This window comes from Magallana gigas, chromosome 2, assembly GCF_963853765.1.
Source record: "Magallana gigas chromosome 2, xbMagGiga1.1, whole genome shotgun sequence".
NCBI lineage: Eukaryota > Metazoa > Mollusca > Bivalvia > Ostreida > Ostreidae > Magallana > Magallana gigas.
In genome coordinates this window covers 53,628,921-53,648,385 of record NC_088854.1, presented here as the reverse complement: position 1 = coordinate 53,648,385, position 19,465 = coordinate 53,628,921, and the positions used below count along the sequence as shown (strand labels likewise).

Genomic DNA, 19,465 nt, shown 5'->3' with positions numbered 1-19,465 from the left:
CATCTTTTATGTACCTAATCTTTGATATATGTACCCTTTTATGATCTCTTCTCATCCGAGATAAAACATTCACATGAATAGTTTAAGTTTAAACATTATTTTATTTTATTATTTCAAATTGAAACAGGATCGGACAGCAGGCATGGCCTATTTTTGTCCTCTCTCTATAAACAAGATCAAGATAACGTTGTGAAATCAAATTGATAATACAAGTATGGTGCATGGGAAAAAATGTTTAAACAAAAAATGCATAGACAGCAAAAGATTAAAACGGAAAAATGCAACAACAAAAAATAATAATAATAAAAAGAAGAAAAAATACACATGAAAAAACAAACACCAAAAAAAAGACAAACAAAAACCAACAACAAACAATCAAACAAATAACCCCCCCCCCCCCAAAAAAAAAAACCAAAAAAAAACCCCACAAAAACAACAACTTAAAGAAGTAATGAAATATATCTGCAGTACAATCCACAGACTTATCTTAAGCAAATTAAATACAGTTACATATCAATATTTTAATATTCTTATAATCTTTTGGATCTTTTTATAAAGATGTGCACAGCATCACATATTTTTTTTATTAACAGTTAACTTATATTGATTAGTACCTTGTAATAGAATTTCTACAGATATTGGTGCAACAAAATTGTATATAGTACTTAACATTACATCCCTATCTATGCCATATTTTTGACATGAAAGAAAAAAGTGTTCAGTATCTTCAAATGAATTACCACAATACTGACAAGATAGGTCTTCATTCAAGAAATCTTCATATAAGTGTGCATTTAAGTTACTTGCTTTGTTTCTCAGTTGACAGTGTATAACATTTTCTCTTCTGGTTCAATGGTCAAACAGTTTGTTTTTTCTTTGGAAAAGTTTTGTTGAGCTTTGATTTAAATTAGGCAACTGAAGAACAATCTTTAGTGCCTGGTGGCAATTCATTCCAAGCTTTGATAGTTGATGGTAGAAAGCTATTATAGTATGGTGTTGTTCTTAAAATAGGAATTCTTTATGATAAAACATTATTATTGGTAGGAATAGACTGTTTACATTCAATCCCCGTAGACTTTAAAGGGGCATGGTCACGGTTTTTGTCAAGAATTAATTTCTTGTTTTACATGTTCACAAAGCTTCAGTATGATACTTATAATAGTCAACCACAGTTTGAGCATAAGTAGACGAGGTATAAGCGAGATGCAGAATGCACAATTTCTTGTAATGTGAACAAAGTTTTTGTTTACATATTGAATGTTAATAAGAAAAACTCCAGGTTTTTTACCTAAAGTAAATGTCACAAATGCTTGGAATTGTTTTTTAATGTTCTAATCGATTGGTAGATAGAAAAAGTCAGCTTAATAAAAAGATTTTACCGGTATATTGAACCAATGTTAACAAAAACAAGGCACTAGCCTTGTTTACATATCAAAGAATTGTGGGCATTGTGTTTTGCTTATAACTCTAATGCTGACACTAAAATGTTGATCGATCATTAGAAATGCATTACCAAAGCATTGTAAACAATAAATGAAAAAAGAAAATTTCACCAAAAACGTGACCATGCCCCTTTAAGCTCCATATCCCACATTTGAAAGTCTTTAAAATACACGAGCACAATTAGGTACATTTTTGTCCTGCAGTTGGTCAATGTATTCTGTCAAATCTATATAATTATAATGTGAAAGGAGAAAAATATACCCAAATGCTCTAAAATATAACATTTTAAAAATTCAAAAGTCCACTTGGCCTTCCCCATTATAAACTGATGTTGTTTATTTTGTGTAAACTCGATTAACCTTTCCCAAGTTTACATGTCTATACTACGTTTGTCAAGTAACATCCCTATCGGTAAGGGTGTTTGATGCAAATTTATATGCCATTCATATTCATTTATGCTAATGCATTATTTGTAAGCTAGATTTTCAACATATGATATTTCTGAGCGCTTTTTTAACTGGTAAGATTTTGGCAATAAACAATTTCACGTGACTTATAATGGAGTTTTGCCCGACTTGCTTGATTTCTTCATATTCATATTATTTTTTGGTACTAGAACCTGCTCAAAAACCGGGCCACAAACCAAAACGAAATTCATTGTTAGTGGGTCTACAAAATTACCAATAATGTGTCAATTATTAAAATATAAGGCGATTCACACAAATCAAGATTTATCACTTTATTCACTCTTATTTGACAAAAATATCAAAACCATGGTAGATTGTATATAAGTATACGACAAAAAGGGACCGGTGACATTTGTCTTGGGATATCGTCCTTAATTTGCGCCAATGTATAAGAATTTGCGTTTGCGCTAAAATATGTATGCGCCAAATTTTCTCCTTTTACAGTTTTTGGATGAATTCTAAACTATTTCTTCTGTAATTGTGTTGAGTAAATTCGTTTGATTCAGTTAAACAAAGAGAACATACTTTCGAAATGCGTTTACTGAATAAAATTAACATCTTACTATATATTTCATTGAAATGGCGTTGCTTACTAAACAATCAAACTTTCTTTTGTTTGAAAAGAAATGCTGTAAGTATAACATCATGATCACGCAGACGAATTTCAAATAAAGCTTTTTAACCAATGGATCAAGCCCACACATTTTCAGGGTAGGTTTTCTCAACAGCTGTAATCTCGTGAGCTACCTAAATACAGTTTTATTCTTGTTTAGATGATAAACTTTAATTTTTTCATCTTAGTGGTAATGAAAGGCAAATCATTATAAGAAATATTTAAATATATAAGTAGTTTAAGCGCATAATGCGAAAGCTATGTATTTTGTTTTAAATTGACTACTCAACAATTTTACGCAGGAAACTAACATTGATTTTATTTCCTGTTAACAGCCACTCAACATGGTTTTTTTTTATATTAGCATGCATATGCCATTGACGTGATTACAAATTTCACTTTGTCAAATCTTGCTCCTTCCACCTATGGAATAATGGTTGACAAGTAGAGGTCTACCGAAGAAAATACAGGTCAAAATTGGAATAGAGGATTATCACTACTCAGTTACCAGAAATATGTTGTCCTCTCATGTCATTCTCGTGGTGCAAAGACGTCTGTTTATTTTCTTCCTTTAATTATAAAATAAAACCATCAGGTTAAGTGTGCATATGTAATATGTGTGTTTTTAATTATCTAAACACAACAGTTTAAGAATTTTTGTAACAGTTAAAGCAGCTTTTCAAAACATTTTTCAGTGTTTTTAAGTTTAATTTGCTGACCAATGAAAAGTTAAGCTTACACGTGTAAGTATTACAATTCTCAAATTTAAAAACATTATATAGTTTCTATAGCTATAGAAAAGAGGAATGAATAACACTTACCTGAATTTCTTGAGTAATCGTGAACTGAATGCTACGTAGATGAGTGGATTAACAACTGAGTTCAAAGGCAGTAGACCATTGATAAAAATGTTGACTGGAGTTGAGATATATATTAGGCCATGAATAACTAGTAGGGTGACGATCATATATGGAGCCCAGCAACAAAAATATGCTGAAAAAGATTACAATAAATTTGAAAACGTAAAGACGTCGGCGTCTTATACTTTTCTTTTAGCAAACAATCAAAAAATCTAACTAGAATAACAACTCACCTACAACTATCAGGAAAGTCATCTTGATGGTCTTCGTCTGAGATTTCGACAACGTTGGTTCCCTTTGTTCTGAACCCGAGGAATGACTATTTCTTCTTGAACTAGGCAACGATAATTGACGTCTATTGGAAGATGGTATTTTAGTTGATTCAATTCCTGGAATCAGTTGAAAACAAAGATATGAAACACCATGTGCCAAGCAGTAGTATATTTAATGCACAAAAGGTTCCAAAAATTATCTTCATTATCTCCAATACTATAAAAATTTATTTATAAAAACGATTTATAAGGTTGTGGTTTCAATTTACGTCTCTAATGAAAAAAAGCCTGTGGAAATTTTGTATAGCAAAAGACATGAAAGTACATGGATAATAACGTTGAAAATTGTGCATGACTTCAGCATGATTAAAATTGTAAAAATGTCTATTAATTATATCCCTAAGGAATTCATTTGCATCCCTGTGAATTTTCCAATAGAAAAAATGGTAAGTCAGTAAACAAAGCTTTAATTTTTTTCCTACTCCCCATTCCGTTTCAGTTGTACTATTTGACAGATTTCTTTAGGTATATACATGTATATTGTCTTATTTGCATACTTGTTTTACCTGTGTCTGTCCTTGACACCCTACAGATTATGACGGCAATTACAGAATAACAGATCAACAGGATCATCGTTGGGATGATGAAGACGACAACGAAGATCGTATGGAAGTAAATCTACAAAATCATTATGCAACTACAGTATAATTTCCTTATGTACATTATCAGCATGTATCAATGTAATGTCCATACGTATAAATACCTGACATGTAATTTTCACAAGATTTTTCATTATATTGTCTCGTAAAATAAAACAAAAATTAACCCACATCCATTGAGATAAAAGGCATTACTATTACTAAGTGTCACAATTTTTGTGTGTTTTTCTATATTTACTAGGCTTTAAAAATATAATTAACAAAAACCTTGTATTCAGTTTTATCGAGATCTAAGTAACAGTCTTTGTACTGAGGATCGTATTCAAATACAACAGGTCCCATTATTGACACAACACCTGCCGTCCCCCAACATAACAAGCATTGCAAAATTGGATATTTCCCTGAAATCAAAATAACATTTTATTCAATTTACAAACGACTTGTGTTTATTCTACATATTAAGGAGTCTTTGTGACTAGGTGGTAGTTTGATATTTAACCTCTCACTCGCTGGCTGCCAAAAGGTCTTAGAAGTAGGTGCAAACGGTCCAAGCTCAAGGCAACCATAACTGTGATGGATCCAAAAATACCAACATTCTGTCATGAAAAAATAAAATCAATTCCGGTTTTTTAATTTGGGACGAGACGCAACGTTTAATATGATCATTTTTTTCTTTATTTTAAAATGTTTTTAAACGGATTTGTTTGTTTCATAATACTCGGTTTAGCGTGATTTGACCTTCAGGTACTCTATGGCTGACCTAAATAAATAAATGTAGCTTTTCATCCTACATTAATCTTTTTGTCATACACTTCATGCGATATTTCCGTACATAAACGGACTTCCGAAACTTTCATAGGACGGAACATAGATTAGTCATCATAATCACGTTTTTTTTTAGCAGTATTTCATCAGGAAATGTTTGTCCTTTATATATTAAATTACAGAATTAGTAATGAAATCCTAACAAAGATAAACAAAGCTCACCGCTAAATATTCTTGTAGTTTACAAAGTGTGCTCCCTCCATAAAAATGTCCATCATTACAGTGCCTTACAATGCGTGGCACAATATAAAATATTCCACATAGTAAATCTGTAAAAAAAAAAAAAAAATAGTCGGCTCTGTTTTATCCAGTTTTACAAACTTCTCGGTCCTATAATGTTACTCTAACTATATGGAAACGCAATATACGAGAGATATCCGTCAATATTTATATGTACCGGTATTTACGATACATCACAGAGCAATTCCATTATGAAAATAGAAAACTTAAATAGCATTATGATTTTGAAACGAGTTTATATAATTGATTTCTAAGGAAAAAAGCATTAGACAAATGAATCAATGAGGGATTTATTTTTGATTTTGTATCGGAATAAAATTCTGAAAATATATATTAAGATCTAAGATAACCAAATGTTGATATAACTTATGAGTTATTGTTTAAACAAAATTGATTTTTGAAGAAATTAAAAGAAAAAACGAATCAGTATAAAGCTGCTTCAATTGTTGAATCATACCTGCAACTGCTAGATTTTTAAAGTAAAAACTCATCCTTGACCTTTGAGCTACATTGATAATCACTACAAGAACAGTACTGTTTCCCACCAGAGTAAGGATCAAAAGGACCACATCAAACACCAAGTAATGTATCTGAAATTATAAAGTAGTTTTTTCAAAAATATATAAAAATTATGCTTTAAGTGTTTAAAACAAAACATGCCTATTTAAATGTCTTTATAAAACCTACTGTAAATTGTGTCAACCTTATATTGTTTTTAATATAAAATTGCTTACCATACTATTTTTGGGAGTTGATTTTATTCAACTCTCCTATGCAGTTACTCGGGCAAACCGAAAGTGAAACAGTGTTTGGACCTAAGCACAAATCAACAGCGCTGACAACATTTAGTTCTAATCAATAAATTCGATGTAATGAGTTCTTAAGCATTGTTTTTCAAGGAAACTAATTTATAGATACCTTGTAAATAGTCAGATTTTAAATGGTGCGAACAATTAAGATATTTTTGCAGTCGTACATTTTATGTATTCCTACGCCAGAGTTCAATATAGTATCGTTCAACTAGACGCTCGACTGTCTCCGTAAATCTCCGACAAGCAGAGAGTCGGAGATTGAACGAGACTAGAGTGAAATTTTGCTTGGATCAATACAATTTCTCATAACAATATCGATCACTGATAAGTAGTTTGATGGACTAATTCTTTGAATATTACACAACATGATTGATATTGGATTTTCACGAAATTCCTGTATGAGAATTCATATTATAAAAAATGTGCGTAATACACATAATTAAAGGAATTTACTAGCCATGCATGGTTGATTTTTAATAAATAATAATCGATAAAATCAACTCCCGTCAGTACTTCAGTTCTTTGATTATAATATACCATTTATAACTTATGACCTTATGACATAAAGTTGAGAAGAAAGTAAATTTTGATGAGTATATATTAAGAAATTTCATTTAAATAATCATGATACTTATAATAAGTTTCATACAAAATAATGTACAATGAAACTTTTTGTTTCAAACATGATATCTCACGAGAATAAATATATTTCCTATAACAGAAAAAGTGGTTTCAAATAATTATTTGCGATTTACAAACCCTGGTATTTATTATAAAAAAACCTTTTTCAATGATCATTGATTACATGAAAAAGCTTCTTCCTTACCTAAACTCAATATATTTGAATCACATGAGTGTTTTTGCATCTTAAGCATAGTGCTAATACTATCTATGTTTAAATGATGCTAGCTTAAAAAAGAATCAGATGTATTATGAAATTCATGTCCCCGGGAAAAGGTATTATTTATTACAAAACCATTATGAACACAGGCTTAACAAAATTGTCAATTTTAATAAACCTACTAAGTAAGGCTTTTCCTCTTCTTGTGTCCAATTCCCCCTCCAATATGTCAAATTGTAATACTCCAACTCATAGTAGTACTCTTCATATTCCATCGTCCTCGTTATGTGATACTAGTAATGAGTTATCAGGAACAATGTCATATACGCTAAGTCATCTGTTTCCTGCATCGATACATAAATATTCATATCTCTCTCTCTCTCTCTCTCTCTCTCTCTCTCTCTCTCTCTCTCTCTCTGAGATTATTTTAAATCTTATACACTTGAAATAAACATATTTCGTTTTTCATTTTGTTTCCTCTATATTACTGAACGATAATTTAGATAAATAACAAGTGTTTTACAAAATAATGTGCTTCGGCAAAAGTTATTTACATATCAGTGAAACGTGCTTATGATAAAATAAAAGATTCTTTATCATATCTACTAAGTCATATTACAATTATGTTTATTCAAATGTAGATTGAACAATAATGCACATTATCAAGCAATGAATAAACATATACAGATTACTAGCACTTACATGCTTTCATCATCAAACCATTCATTTTACTGATTTGAAAATGGTGAAGCAAATAAGCGAAGATTTCTTGCTTCTTTTAGCTTTGTACAACAACTATTCTGGGAAAATTTTTCCACGAGCAGGTGCTCGTTTTATGAGTAAAACCCTGAATACTTAAATTGTGGTATAGAATGTGTTTTACACAACAATACAATCATTTAACATACTGACTGCTGTTCATGCTTAACAGATGTAACGCTTGGCTATTGTTAAGTTCTTAAACCCATTCTCTAATCAAAGTACTGAAGAACTGACGGAAGTTGATTTTGTCGATGTTTATTTATTTTAAAATTAATGACATGTTATTTTGCATGACAAGTACATGGACTCTTTCGACAAGAATGTCGAGAAACCCCCATATGAATCATGTTAAAAAATATTTAAAGATAAAATTAATTCAATCAAACTATGTATCAGTAATAGAAATATTTCTTGAAAATTGTATGGATCCAAGCAATATTGAACGCTAGTCTCGTTCAACCAAACGCTCGGCTGACACCGTAAATCTCCGACAAGCAAGAGAGACTCTCTGCTTTTCGGAGATTTACGGAGACAGCCGAGCGTCGAGTTGAACGAGACTATATTGAACTCTGGCGTAGGAATACATACGACTACAAAAAATATCTAAATTGTTCGTACCATTTAAATTCTGACTATTTTCAAGGTATTGTAAAATGAGTTTCCTCGAAAAACAATGGTTTAGCATACATTACATCGAATTTATCAATTATTTTCAAGAACTAAGTCTTGTCAGCAGCGATGATTTGTGCTGAGGTCCAAACACTGTTTTACTTTCGGTTTGTCCGAGTAACTGCATAGGAGAGTTGATTAAAATCAACTCCCAAAAAGCAACTCATTACGGGCCGCCAGAAGGCGGTCCGTTATTTGATACACATTTAGATATTGTAACTGCGTTTCTGTGGGGTAGTTTTGTTTTTATAGAATTCATTTCATGCCTAAATTCTTGAATTAAAAGTAAATTTGCATCTAGAAATATGTTTTATGCCTTTAAAAATTATTACATGCTTTTTGTTTTACTTGTAAATGAAAAGTAGGCCATAGACTGTCGTTTTAGGCGCGTTTTTATCGAGACTATAACTCTATTCGGAAAATTTCGGACTTTTTTATTACATCCAGATCTGTATTAGGGACATACTAAAGACCTGAAAGACCAAAGACCTAAATGACATGAAATTTTATGCAAATGATATATTTGAATTTCTATATTCTGCATCAAATAAAATGACTTTGTGCGTGTATTTATTATATTTCCATGTGAAATGTGGTAGAAAAATATCATGAAATGACACCCATTCCAATTATTTACGCAAAAATATGAAAGACCTGAAAAACTGAAATGACTTGAAAATTTGAGCTGACCTGATTCATATTTTTTTTCTTTTGAGAACCTCATGCAATTAAATAACCATGGTTATCTTCATAAAATGAAGTGTAGATAAGATTTATAATTCCATTTAGGAGAAAAATTATCCTGTTTTTTAATTACCTTTAAAATTGTGCAGTTTCTACCGGAAGAGCATATCTTATATGTACCTTAAAAATAATCTATTTCTTTTTTATTATATGGTCCCTTGAAATCATATAAACAAATGGATTAAGTTTTGCAACAAGAAATAAAAATGGTTTGAAATACAGAATCTCCAAGAGAATAATGACGAGTTGAACTTTGTATTTGAATAATATACAAATCAATGTGCTCCCCATTACTTCATAATATGGCAATGGTCATACAATAACCGTTGGAAATACAGAAACGAACTCGATTCTTAAAGATAATAGTAAAATATTAAACTTCAAAACGTGTTGCTCAAAATGTATTAAAATTTACCATAAAATTAGTGCAACCAACTCGTTATTTTCATTTTTGTGGTGTGTTTTTCATGTGTAAACAGCCATGATGATTCAAACAACAATTATATTTTTTGCGGCCCATTTGACGCTTGCGTCAATATGTTTTCTTGTTGTTACTTTAAAACATTTGATTGCTTATTTTGCTTGGTTTTAAAATAGTCTTTGTTTGATTTGACTAAGCACACACGACGGCTGTCCTGACAGCGTTAATAGAGATAGGAAAGAGAAACCAAATAGAAATAACGTCTGCTAAATGATTCGAGTTACATCTAAGAAGACAATTCCATTTCGTTTCTGGTAAAAAACGGAAAAGTTTATTGATTGTCATTTTGAAATAAGACACTGATTATAGTTGAATAGATCTAAATAAGCAATCAAATGTTTTAAAGTTCGTCACTTAGAAATGGAAATATCCGTGTTGTCTCAATAATTTCCGAACAACCCTCGTATATCATATTTGTGCATATGTTTATATTGCATTTGCATTTTCTGCCTCGTATTCACAATATGTCTTTATTATTCTAAAAATTTGCTCGTCTTTATCATGAGGCCCTTCGGTTATTCCCATTGTCCATCATGCAAAATTTGTTTTTAAACAGGATAAATGAGGACTTTTATTTTGAATCAAGCGTAGAGTATATATTATACTACACAGGACTATAGATTTGTTACATTTTAACCAGCTTTGTTTGTTTAAGTGCTATTTGAACTTGGTTTATCTTAAATGGCTATAAAGGTTGAAGCAAGGATTTTAATATTTTTATCATTGTTTTTTGTGTGTATTTCTGCTAATACTATCAGGTTATATTCTCGAAAATTTACAATAATATTATAGAGAAGTTTTTATCAGTTACTAGAACCAGACAAACTCAAAGAAGAATGATTGTTACCGTAATAATCATGATTTGTGTTGTTTCTCGTGTTCAATATAACAAACTTAATTTATGATTATACACAATTCAATCATTAATATGCTTTACGCACAGTTTACGACAAGATACATCAATATTAAATGGGTTTTCTGAACTATTCTTGCAAACCATCCATCTGATGTAGTCTGGGTCTTTTATTCTTGTGCTTCTAAAAAAAGTCGTATGTGGTCGAATTATTAAATCAAAAATAAATCATTCGGTATTGAATAAAAAGGGTCTTAACATTTCTTGCGAAGTAAAAAGAAAATTGTATTGTATGTGAAGCAAAGTTAGTCTTGAAATGAAAACAGTGCATTATTCAAATAGTATGGCAATCGTTCTGTATTATTTTAATCAACTATTCATTATTAAAAAAAACTTCTTTTATTGGTTAATTTTCAGTTCTGCGAGCTATCTATAAATTACACCATTGTGTCCAAAATTCGGAATATCAAATTTGTTCTAAAATGTTATTTTATTAACACCCTGATACTTTGATATTTCTTGTATGCATATGAAATAGCTAATTCCAAAAAAGTATCTTGTTCAAGGAACTCTTTTTAAAGAACTTATCAATAACATTCATTGTCTGTTTGAGTTATGCTTCTTTTCAATATGAAGATCCCCATGTAGCAGTCCAGTAACCATTTTGCTTACTTCTTGATCATATCAAATGATGAGTAATTTTATGCAGTAGGGCTGCTGTGCTGTTTCTTTTGCATTTTTCATTTTTTTCTTCTTTTATCACATATTTCCTTACCTTTTTTACTACTAGTATATCCTATATTGAGGATAACGACCTCTTGAATTTGTCTTAAATTTATTCACGGAGATCATATAGCGAGTTAGATTGTAAATTTTAAATATATTTCATTATGAATATTTTATGATGGTTCTACTTTTAAATATATATTTTTAGCTCACCTAAACCGAATGAAACAATAATGATTGGAGAGGGCGGGGTACATGTATTTTCAAACATTTATTATATGAGTGATATCCTCTGCATTTTGAGGCAAACCTGAGAATAAAAGAAGATATTGTATAATCTTCCAACATTTTAAACTTGCGTTTTGAACTTTCCCATATATACTATCTCCTTTTTTACTGATAGCTAGACAGGAAGTATTGAATCGATTATCATTTTCTGCTCAGTCTAACGTTGTTCATTGCTCAATTGTTCAAGAAACCCTTCACATATGAAACTCCGTATATAACTTTAAAGAAAGACAGGCGATTGAAAGTGAGTAGCATTTTGATGATTTTGAATATGCTGATATATAAATGAAAGTTTATTTATTTAAAGTTCCATTCATATTACTTCTTTACTTCTAGGTATCTTTATTAAATTTGAAAACATTTGGAAAGACTCAGGTACATTTATTGCAAACATTGACCAAAAACATGTGTTTGAATACAACTGAAAACAACAGAACACCTCCAATGAATGCTTCGGATCTTATGGTCGATGATGGAACCGACAATACAACAAGAAAAATTGGTGTTCTCTATAATGATGACAGAAGCTTTACTCGTTTTCAATTTCAATTTTATCTGAATGACACGGCAATTGACGTTGTTGTTATGTACATATGTGTAGTAATTTTTTTCTTGGGGATCATCGGAAATATCGTCACCATGGCTAAAATCATATGTGATTCCAAATACCATACACCGACATTCGCTGCCATTGGATACCTGGCACTACCAGACTTCTTTTCTGTTATATCTCTCAGTGGTTTCTATTTTACAAATGTCTTGTTTATTTGTAAACTATTTATAGAATATTTTATTATCCTTGATAACTTTTTATATTTTAGTTGTTCTGGTCATATGTTACTACTTTCTTTTGTAAGATACTTATTCACTGTTCATCCATTACAGAGCAGACAGCATTTAACAGTACTAGCAGTGTCTTTTTGTTCACTTTCAGTGTGGGTTTTAAGCGCGCTATGTGGAGTTGGTTATTATTACACTGTTATTTACAGGTCCTTAAAATTTCAAATTGGGTTTGCAATAAGTGTTAGTACCATCGTTGTGGTACTTGTTTGTGCTATCATAATTACTTTGCATGCTCGTAAAATAAAAACAATAAAGAACTCTTTGTCAGTTACCAGACAGTCACAAACCAGAATGAATTTAGTTGTCACAATAATAATCATGATTTTTGTGTTATTGCACATTTTTATTATCACAAAATACGTTTTAAAGCATTTGCTTAACGTTAAAGGATTTATTTCTATAACATTTCTACGACAATGTGTTGCATTGACGGGATTTTTGAACTATTCTTGCAACCCGTACATCCTTTTCATTTCATTTACTTTACTTTCGCGCTTCAAAAGAAAATTTTAATTTTAATTTTTCAAATAGCATTAATAAAGATAATAATAATCAAATCAGTACATGTTAGTTGATTTTAAAATAAAACACAAAAAAAGGATACTTAGTATTATTATTTATTGAAAAATTCTTTATAAATAAATGAAAGATTATTAAACTTATTTGTTTTTCAAAAAATCCTTTATGATTAAATTTTCTTGTATCATTAATGAGTGATCTTGTAATTGTACGCTTCTTTTAAGTATATAGCTTCTCATACAGCAGATTAACCATTCATCTTTACTATTATTAAGATTTTCTGTTTACGTACATGTAGTATTATGTATTGGAATTTCTCAATAAAATTTATTCACTAAGCAAATAAACCTTCTGTTTTGATTTACATATCCATTTAGAATATTCGATGGCTATGTTACGCATTTCTTCATATGCTTCTATTTCCTAAATACATGTAGATAACCACACACTTTGTTCTTGCAATTGTGTTGACGATAGCAAGTTCTTATTTGATGCTCAGTTATTCACAAACTCTATTATGCAAATTAATATACGGGAAAACATTTTTAAATATTCCGTCATTAAACCTTTAAAGAAAGCATTGGATTGTTTGATGAATATTCTGTGATACAAACGTGTTTGAGGTTATATAACAAAATATACGGCAATTTCTACAGGATCAATCAGGAGTCAGCTAGTCTGAAAAACCAAATACTGTCTTTATCTAAACCGCCATATCCAAATTAGATACTTAAAACTACAATTTGTTTAGTATCAGCAATATTTCAGTGATGTTGGGTTTTTTTTATTACAACAAATATCATATTACAAAAATACATACTGATTTAAAATGAAATATTAGAATTGACAAAAGCCTTCTTTTTAGGTCAAAGAAGGAGTACATCAACTATAAATTTGACATTGTCACAAATAAATATTCCTTTTAAATACGTTCTTTGTTCGTTGTTTATTTGAAAAATAAAATGATTGCCTTTGTGCTTTGTGTGTTTATAAAGTTAGGTAGCATTGTAAAAAACATTATTTAATTTTTTTTGCAAAATTAACTACCCTCATAGCCAAAAAGCACCAAAACAAGCATTTCACTCTATATATTTACAAACATATTTTTGAATCCTTTAATCATTTTCCATTAAAATTGAGAAAAATATGTAAATTATTATTAGTGTCAATAAAACTGTTATACAAGCGTAACATGCAAATAGCGATACGTTGCTTAATATTGGATATCATTCACATCCAGATACGAGGGTTTGGGGAAATTTGTGCTAACGTGTGAATCTAGCTTGATTATATTTGAAACTCTGATTTTATGTTGTTCTTTTAATGCCAAAATATCTAATCTTTAACCTTTATAATTTATTATTATTAAAAATTTTAATAACGTTCGAAAGCTAACAAAAACAAACAAAGAAATAAAGCCCAAAAAATCCTAATGTAAACCCTCTTTTGGAGTTAAAAAGATACAATGACAGTTGGTACAGATGAATACATCAACTACTTGAGTAGGTTGTAATATGTTATTGTCCAATTTTCGGTCTGCATTTCAAACTTGTGATAAAGCACGGTTTTATTATAAACTTTTAACTAATAATTGGTCAGTCTGTATTAAACATAAAACTCGGTAGATACATGTACCAGGTGAAAACGGACAGTTGATTGAAAGTGAATAGCACTTTAGATATTTTAGATATCTTGATTTACAAATGAAATTATATTACTTTCAAAAATTGTATTTACTTGCATTCATTTGAAAAAAAAAAGTTTCAGAAAGCCTTAGAGTAATTCATCACTAGAAATGAAATAATGTCTCCTAATTCAACTGCAAATGTCACAACATTTTAAAAAGACGTGTGGGACCTTTAGTATTTAATGGAAATAAAAATTTATTAATTGGAAGGAATGTTGTCCTTTACTAAGATGAAGTGTTCCACGCCCGGTTTGAATTTTAATATGCTCTTCTTGACACAACAATGACAAATGCCCTTTTGTACATTTATTTAGTGATATTTTTGGGGGTATCATCAGAAATATAATCGTCACGGCTAGAATCGGGTGTGATTCAAAATATCAGACACCGACATTCGCTGGCATTGGAGACTTGGCTCCAGCAGACTTCTTTTCTATTAGTTTTGTCGGTATTTTTAATTTTAAAAATATCATATATATTTTCGTAAATTATCAAACTCGTTCATTATAGTTGATAACTCTTTTTATTTTAGTTGCTGGTATTATGTTGCTACTTTCTATTGAAAAATATTTATTCACAGTTCATCCATTACAGAGCAGACAATATTTGACAGTAACAGCAGGGTCTTTTTGTTCACTTTCAGTGTGGGTTTCAAGCGATGTGGAGTTGGTTCTTCTTATTGTTACATTACTTTGATTTCGAGATTGTTTTAAGTGTTAATAGCATTGTTGTGGTACTTGTTTCTGCCATCACAATATTGCGTTGCATACTCGGAAAATTTTAGCCATAAAGAACACTCTGTTAAAAGCATCAGGCAATCGCATATCAGAACGAATCTAGCTGTCACCTTGATAACCATAATTTTTTTGTTTCATTTCATTTTATTCGGGCAATTATATATATATATATATATCACAGAATGCCATGACATTATCTCCCATATGAAACTTCATCAGAAGAATCAATTTGTTTAATCATTATTATGTGGATTACATGACATACAAATGATAATTATTTCCTTAGAATAGCCAATAGAGTTTTGATAAAAATCTTATGGTGTCCTTATATAACAATTAAGTTAATAACAAAAAGTACACAACTTTACACAATGGAATTTTGGCAGGGTACTAATAAAGAATAAGACATATTGCTTTGGAAAATGTCATGTTTCCTTAGTTATTCATTTATAACTATAAAATAATACCAATAACTAAGATAAAAATGAAAAAAAGCTATTCCAAACATTTTAAAGATGAGAAACTTGAATGGGTTTACTTGAAAGGAATGCACTTCATTCATTTAAATGCACGATATCTTTTACCTAAAATGTTATTTCATTTGTTTAATATAATAAAAGACATTTTTGAGTACATACAAAGATCCCAAGAGTATCTTTTTTTTTTTAAATTCTACAAGGTGCGGCATTTACAGTGTTTTTTATTTGCTCTTGCAACTCATTCAGCTTGTTGATTTCATTAAGTTTTTTAATGGAATAAAAGGTAGTCGTAATTGATAAAATATATATAATTGAATTACCAGTCATTAAACTTCATAACTTAAAAGAAAAATATATAGCTTCTTTTATTTCTTGCAGAATTAAACGAGAACTAAACACTGTGTAACGCAAAACAATTCAAGAGGACACGACCAATGTATAAGACACACTAGTACATCAGCACGCTTTGCTAAATTATTTTTACTATGATAAAACATGTCAAAACATTTTACATTTTACAATTGAAATAGTCTTGAATATTTTTGCTGCACCATTGTTTATTTTCAATGTTTTTATGATATTTAATTTTAAACATTCTCTCTCTCTTCTTTCTCTCGCTGTTTCTCTCTCTCTCTTTCGCCATCCGCAGAGGGGTTAAAGCAAATCTAGACGGTGCCATTTGATTCTTCTCCTGTACAACAGAGTGACATCCATTTATCGCGCAACTATGCCAACTAAAAACTTATTTCAAAGGGCAACTGATCTTTTAAAAAAAAAGTGATACTGAATGCTGTTTCTCATTAAATCATACGAAATACGTAGACGAAGTTTCGGTCATATTGCTAAAAATGAATTCAGACTAAACCGTCATAGAAACTTAGCTGGTAGTCATGTGCCTTGTTTAAACAAATCAGAAGAGTACATTTTTTTCACATTTCTACAAGAAGGTGTGGCTTTGACAGTGTTTGTGAACTATTCTACCAATCCATACATCTTGTTTATTTCATTAAGTTTTCTTGCGCGTTTGAAAAGAAGTCGCTTTATTACAAATATGTGATTAAATTATATCATATACCTAGTAGTGTATCAGCCCTGATACACGTGTTTTGGACTAGGTGAGACAGCAGCTGGAAGCTAGGACTGTATCGCCCTCGGGACTGATATTTCTCTGTCTCAGCCCGTTGTCAAGGGGGTGTATTGGCCTCAAATTTAAAATCGCTTATTTCTAAATATATTTGCTTTAAATTAAGACTTGTGTGAAAAATAACGATAGAATAACAAATAAATAATACGAAGCATCACCTAACACGTCTGAATATTTTTATTTATTGCTGAAAATTGAAAAATAATATATCAAAAATAGCGCCAAAGACTGATATGTATCTAAGCAAGGGGAGGTAACCTTCACAACGATTGTGTATTCAGAACAATAGCACGCTTTATTTAATATCAATCAACATTTAAATTATAGAAGTTATAGAGAAGGATGGATCAAGACTTAATCTTAGAAAACCAGAAATTTGACTTGTTTAAATTAAGTGATTAAAGTAATGGACGCCCTTATGACCGTTCTCAAACACCTTGCTACAACAGTATGGATTTTTTATGAATGGAATCTGACAGGAAACTTATGAAATCCCAGTGAAGGAATTTGACTCATTACGACGTTGCGAAGGATGGAAGTTTCTTTCTCGATTATTTTGAATTCTAAAAGATGATGCTTTATTTCAGACGATAGACTCTTTTCTACTGTATTTCAAACGTCAATTGTTTTGTCAACAAAGTTTGACAACTCATACAGTTAACACATATAAAAAAGAATAAAAACGTTTTGTAAATCCGAAAAAATTCAATCACTTCATGATAAACTATATTCCTAATTTGGAATTTGAATTTGAATAAAAGTCTTTGATTTTAGATATATGATATAAACAACATCACACTGTTGTTTTGATCTCGGCCCTGGTATCAGCCATCGGATGGTATCGTCCCGGCCGCGCCCTTCGGGCTTGGGCCGATACCAACCACTCGGGCTGATACCAGGGCCGAGATCAAAACAACAGTGTGATATTTTATATATCTATCAGTAATTTTGATAACTTAAAAGATATATGTAAAGAAAAATATGAAGCTTCTTTTATTTCCTTCAGAATTAAATGAGAAAAAAACACTGTAACGCAAAGCAATTCAAGAGGACACGACAATGGGCGGTGGAATGCGTAAAAAGACGTCAATCCAAAACGAACAACTAATTTTTAGAACATACTAAAATACGGAACAGGCCAGCTTAAAACGTAAGCAATAGACCTTTTGCAAAATCAACAGACACCGATACAAAACAAAAATTTACCGATGCAAAACGAAGGTGCAAAGAGATATCAGGAGAAATCCTAATCTGAAAAAAAACGTAACCTGAATTAGATCCACGCATGCGTTTTCTATGAAAGAAACCATACCCAGGGAAAATCATAACCAGAATGTAAAATAGTTATAAAAACTTTTTAATGCACGGTAATACAATGATTTAATTATGAAGTTGAGCAATAGTTTCTTGCAAGATCCTGTAAGGAAATTTTTGTCTATGTATTGGTGGATTATTGAAAGGGACGGGCACGATTTGAGCTGAAAATTTCTAAAATCTATTTCTCCAAAGCACTTTATATGGTATGTGCTGTGTTTACATAATATTCATTTTGGTTCAAATGCCCAAAATTGAGAAATATGACGTTGTAAAGACAACCTTTTCCCGCCATTTTTGCATTTTTAGCGTAAAAGAGTTTGTTTTCAAGCATTTTTTCCTTCCGAAAACATAGAGCTAATTCTTGAACAAATAAAATATTTTAATCAGAGATGTATCTTGCCAAGACTTATAAGTGACAAAAAAATGTTCCTTGTTTAAGTATGCGCTCTATATTTCCCATTCGTAAATAGATAAGAAAAATGTCAATTTTTGGCTGATTTTGATTGAATTATAGAAATGGCGTCACTTCTGACGTCATATACTGCCAGTGAGTGCAAATAAATCAAATAAATAAATGAAAAATATATTTTATATCAGCTCTTCTAAAAAATTAGTAAACATTTTATTGTACCCAAAACACTTAAAAAATGGCGAATTATGGGGGCCAAATTGAACTCTTTTCATATACAGTATGATGCAATAAGTATTCGTACAAAATGGCGCGCGGCGTGTTTACATCACGCTTCGCATCGTTACATTGCAAAGGGGATAAAATGGGTTATAATTAAAATTGGGATTTCGGTAATTATTTATAGTATTCTGTCATTGATGACGTTTTAAACGTCACATGATTTTTTTTTTCGTCTGCATTTGTAAACAAATCTCAGACATCGAAAGTAAAATGGGTCGCAGAGGAAAAGAACTAAGCAATGATGTAAAAGAAATCGCTCAGAAATTATTAGAAGCAGTGGGAGCTTAAAAAGCGTATTGAACATCGGGGCTCGATAGAAAACATCCCTCGAAGAGGAAGGACTCCCTCGGTGACAGCAAGGGACTATAGAAAGTTAGAGCGGTTAGTAAACGTTAACAGAAGAGTCAATTTACAAGACATTTCATCAAAATTCAATGAGAATAGGGGAAGACCAATATCAAAACGTACTTTGCAGTTTCATTCAATTACATAA

General features: G+C 30.7%; 1 protein-coding gene across 2 annotated transcripts; it reads right to left on the bottom strand.

The window, feature by feature from the left end:
- Positions 1–2,167: 2,167 nt before the first annotated feature.
- LOC105320994 (mesotocin receptor) lies at positions 2,168–7,417 on the bottom strand. 2 transcript variants are annotated; one of them, XR_010711337.1, is made up of 9 exons: positions 7,215–7,417; positions 5,837–5,969; positions 5,302–5,408; positions 4,814–4,910; positions 4,582–4,715; positions 4,222–4,333; positions 3,621–3,772; positions 3,345–3,516; positions 2,168–3,092 (listed from the first exon to the last, which is right to left on the bottom strand). XR_010711337.1 is itself a non-coding variant. In XM_011419146.4 (9 exons), the coding sequence occupies exons 1-9, from the start codon at positions 7,305–7,307 to the stop codon at positions 3,050–3,052; spliced, it is 1,047 nt and encodes a 348-aa protein (XP_011417448.3). In that variant the 5' UTR covers positions 7,308–7,415; the 3' UTR covers positions 2,168–3,049. The 2 variants fall into 2 exon arrangements, 1 of the variants encoding a protein (XP_011417448.3); XM_011419146.4 differs by having other exon boundaries at positions 3,617–3,772; positions 7,215–7,415.
- Between the last annotated feature and the right edge of the window lie 12,048 nt (positions 7,418–19,465).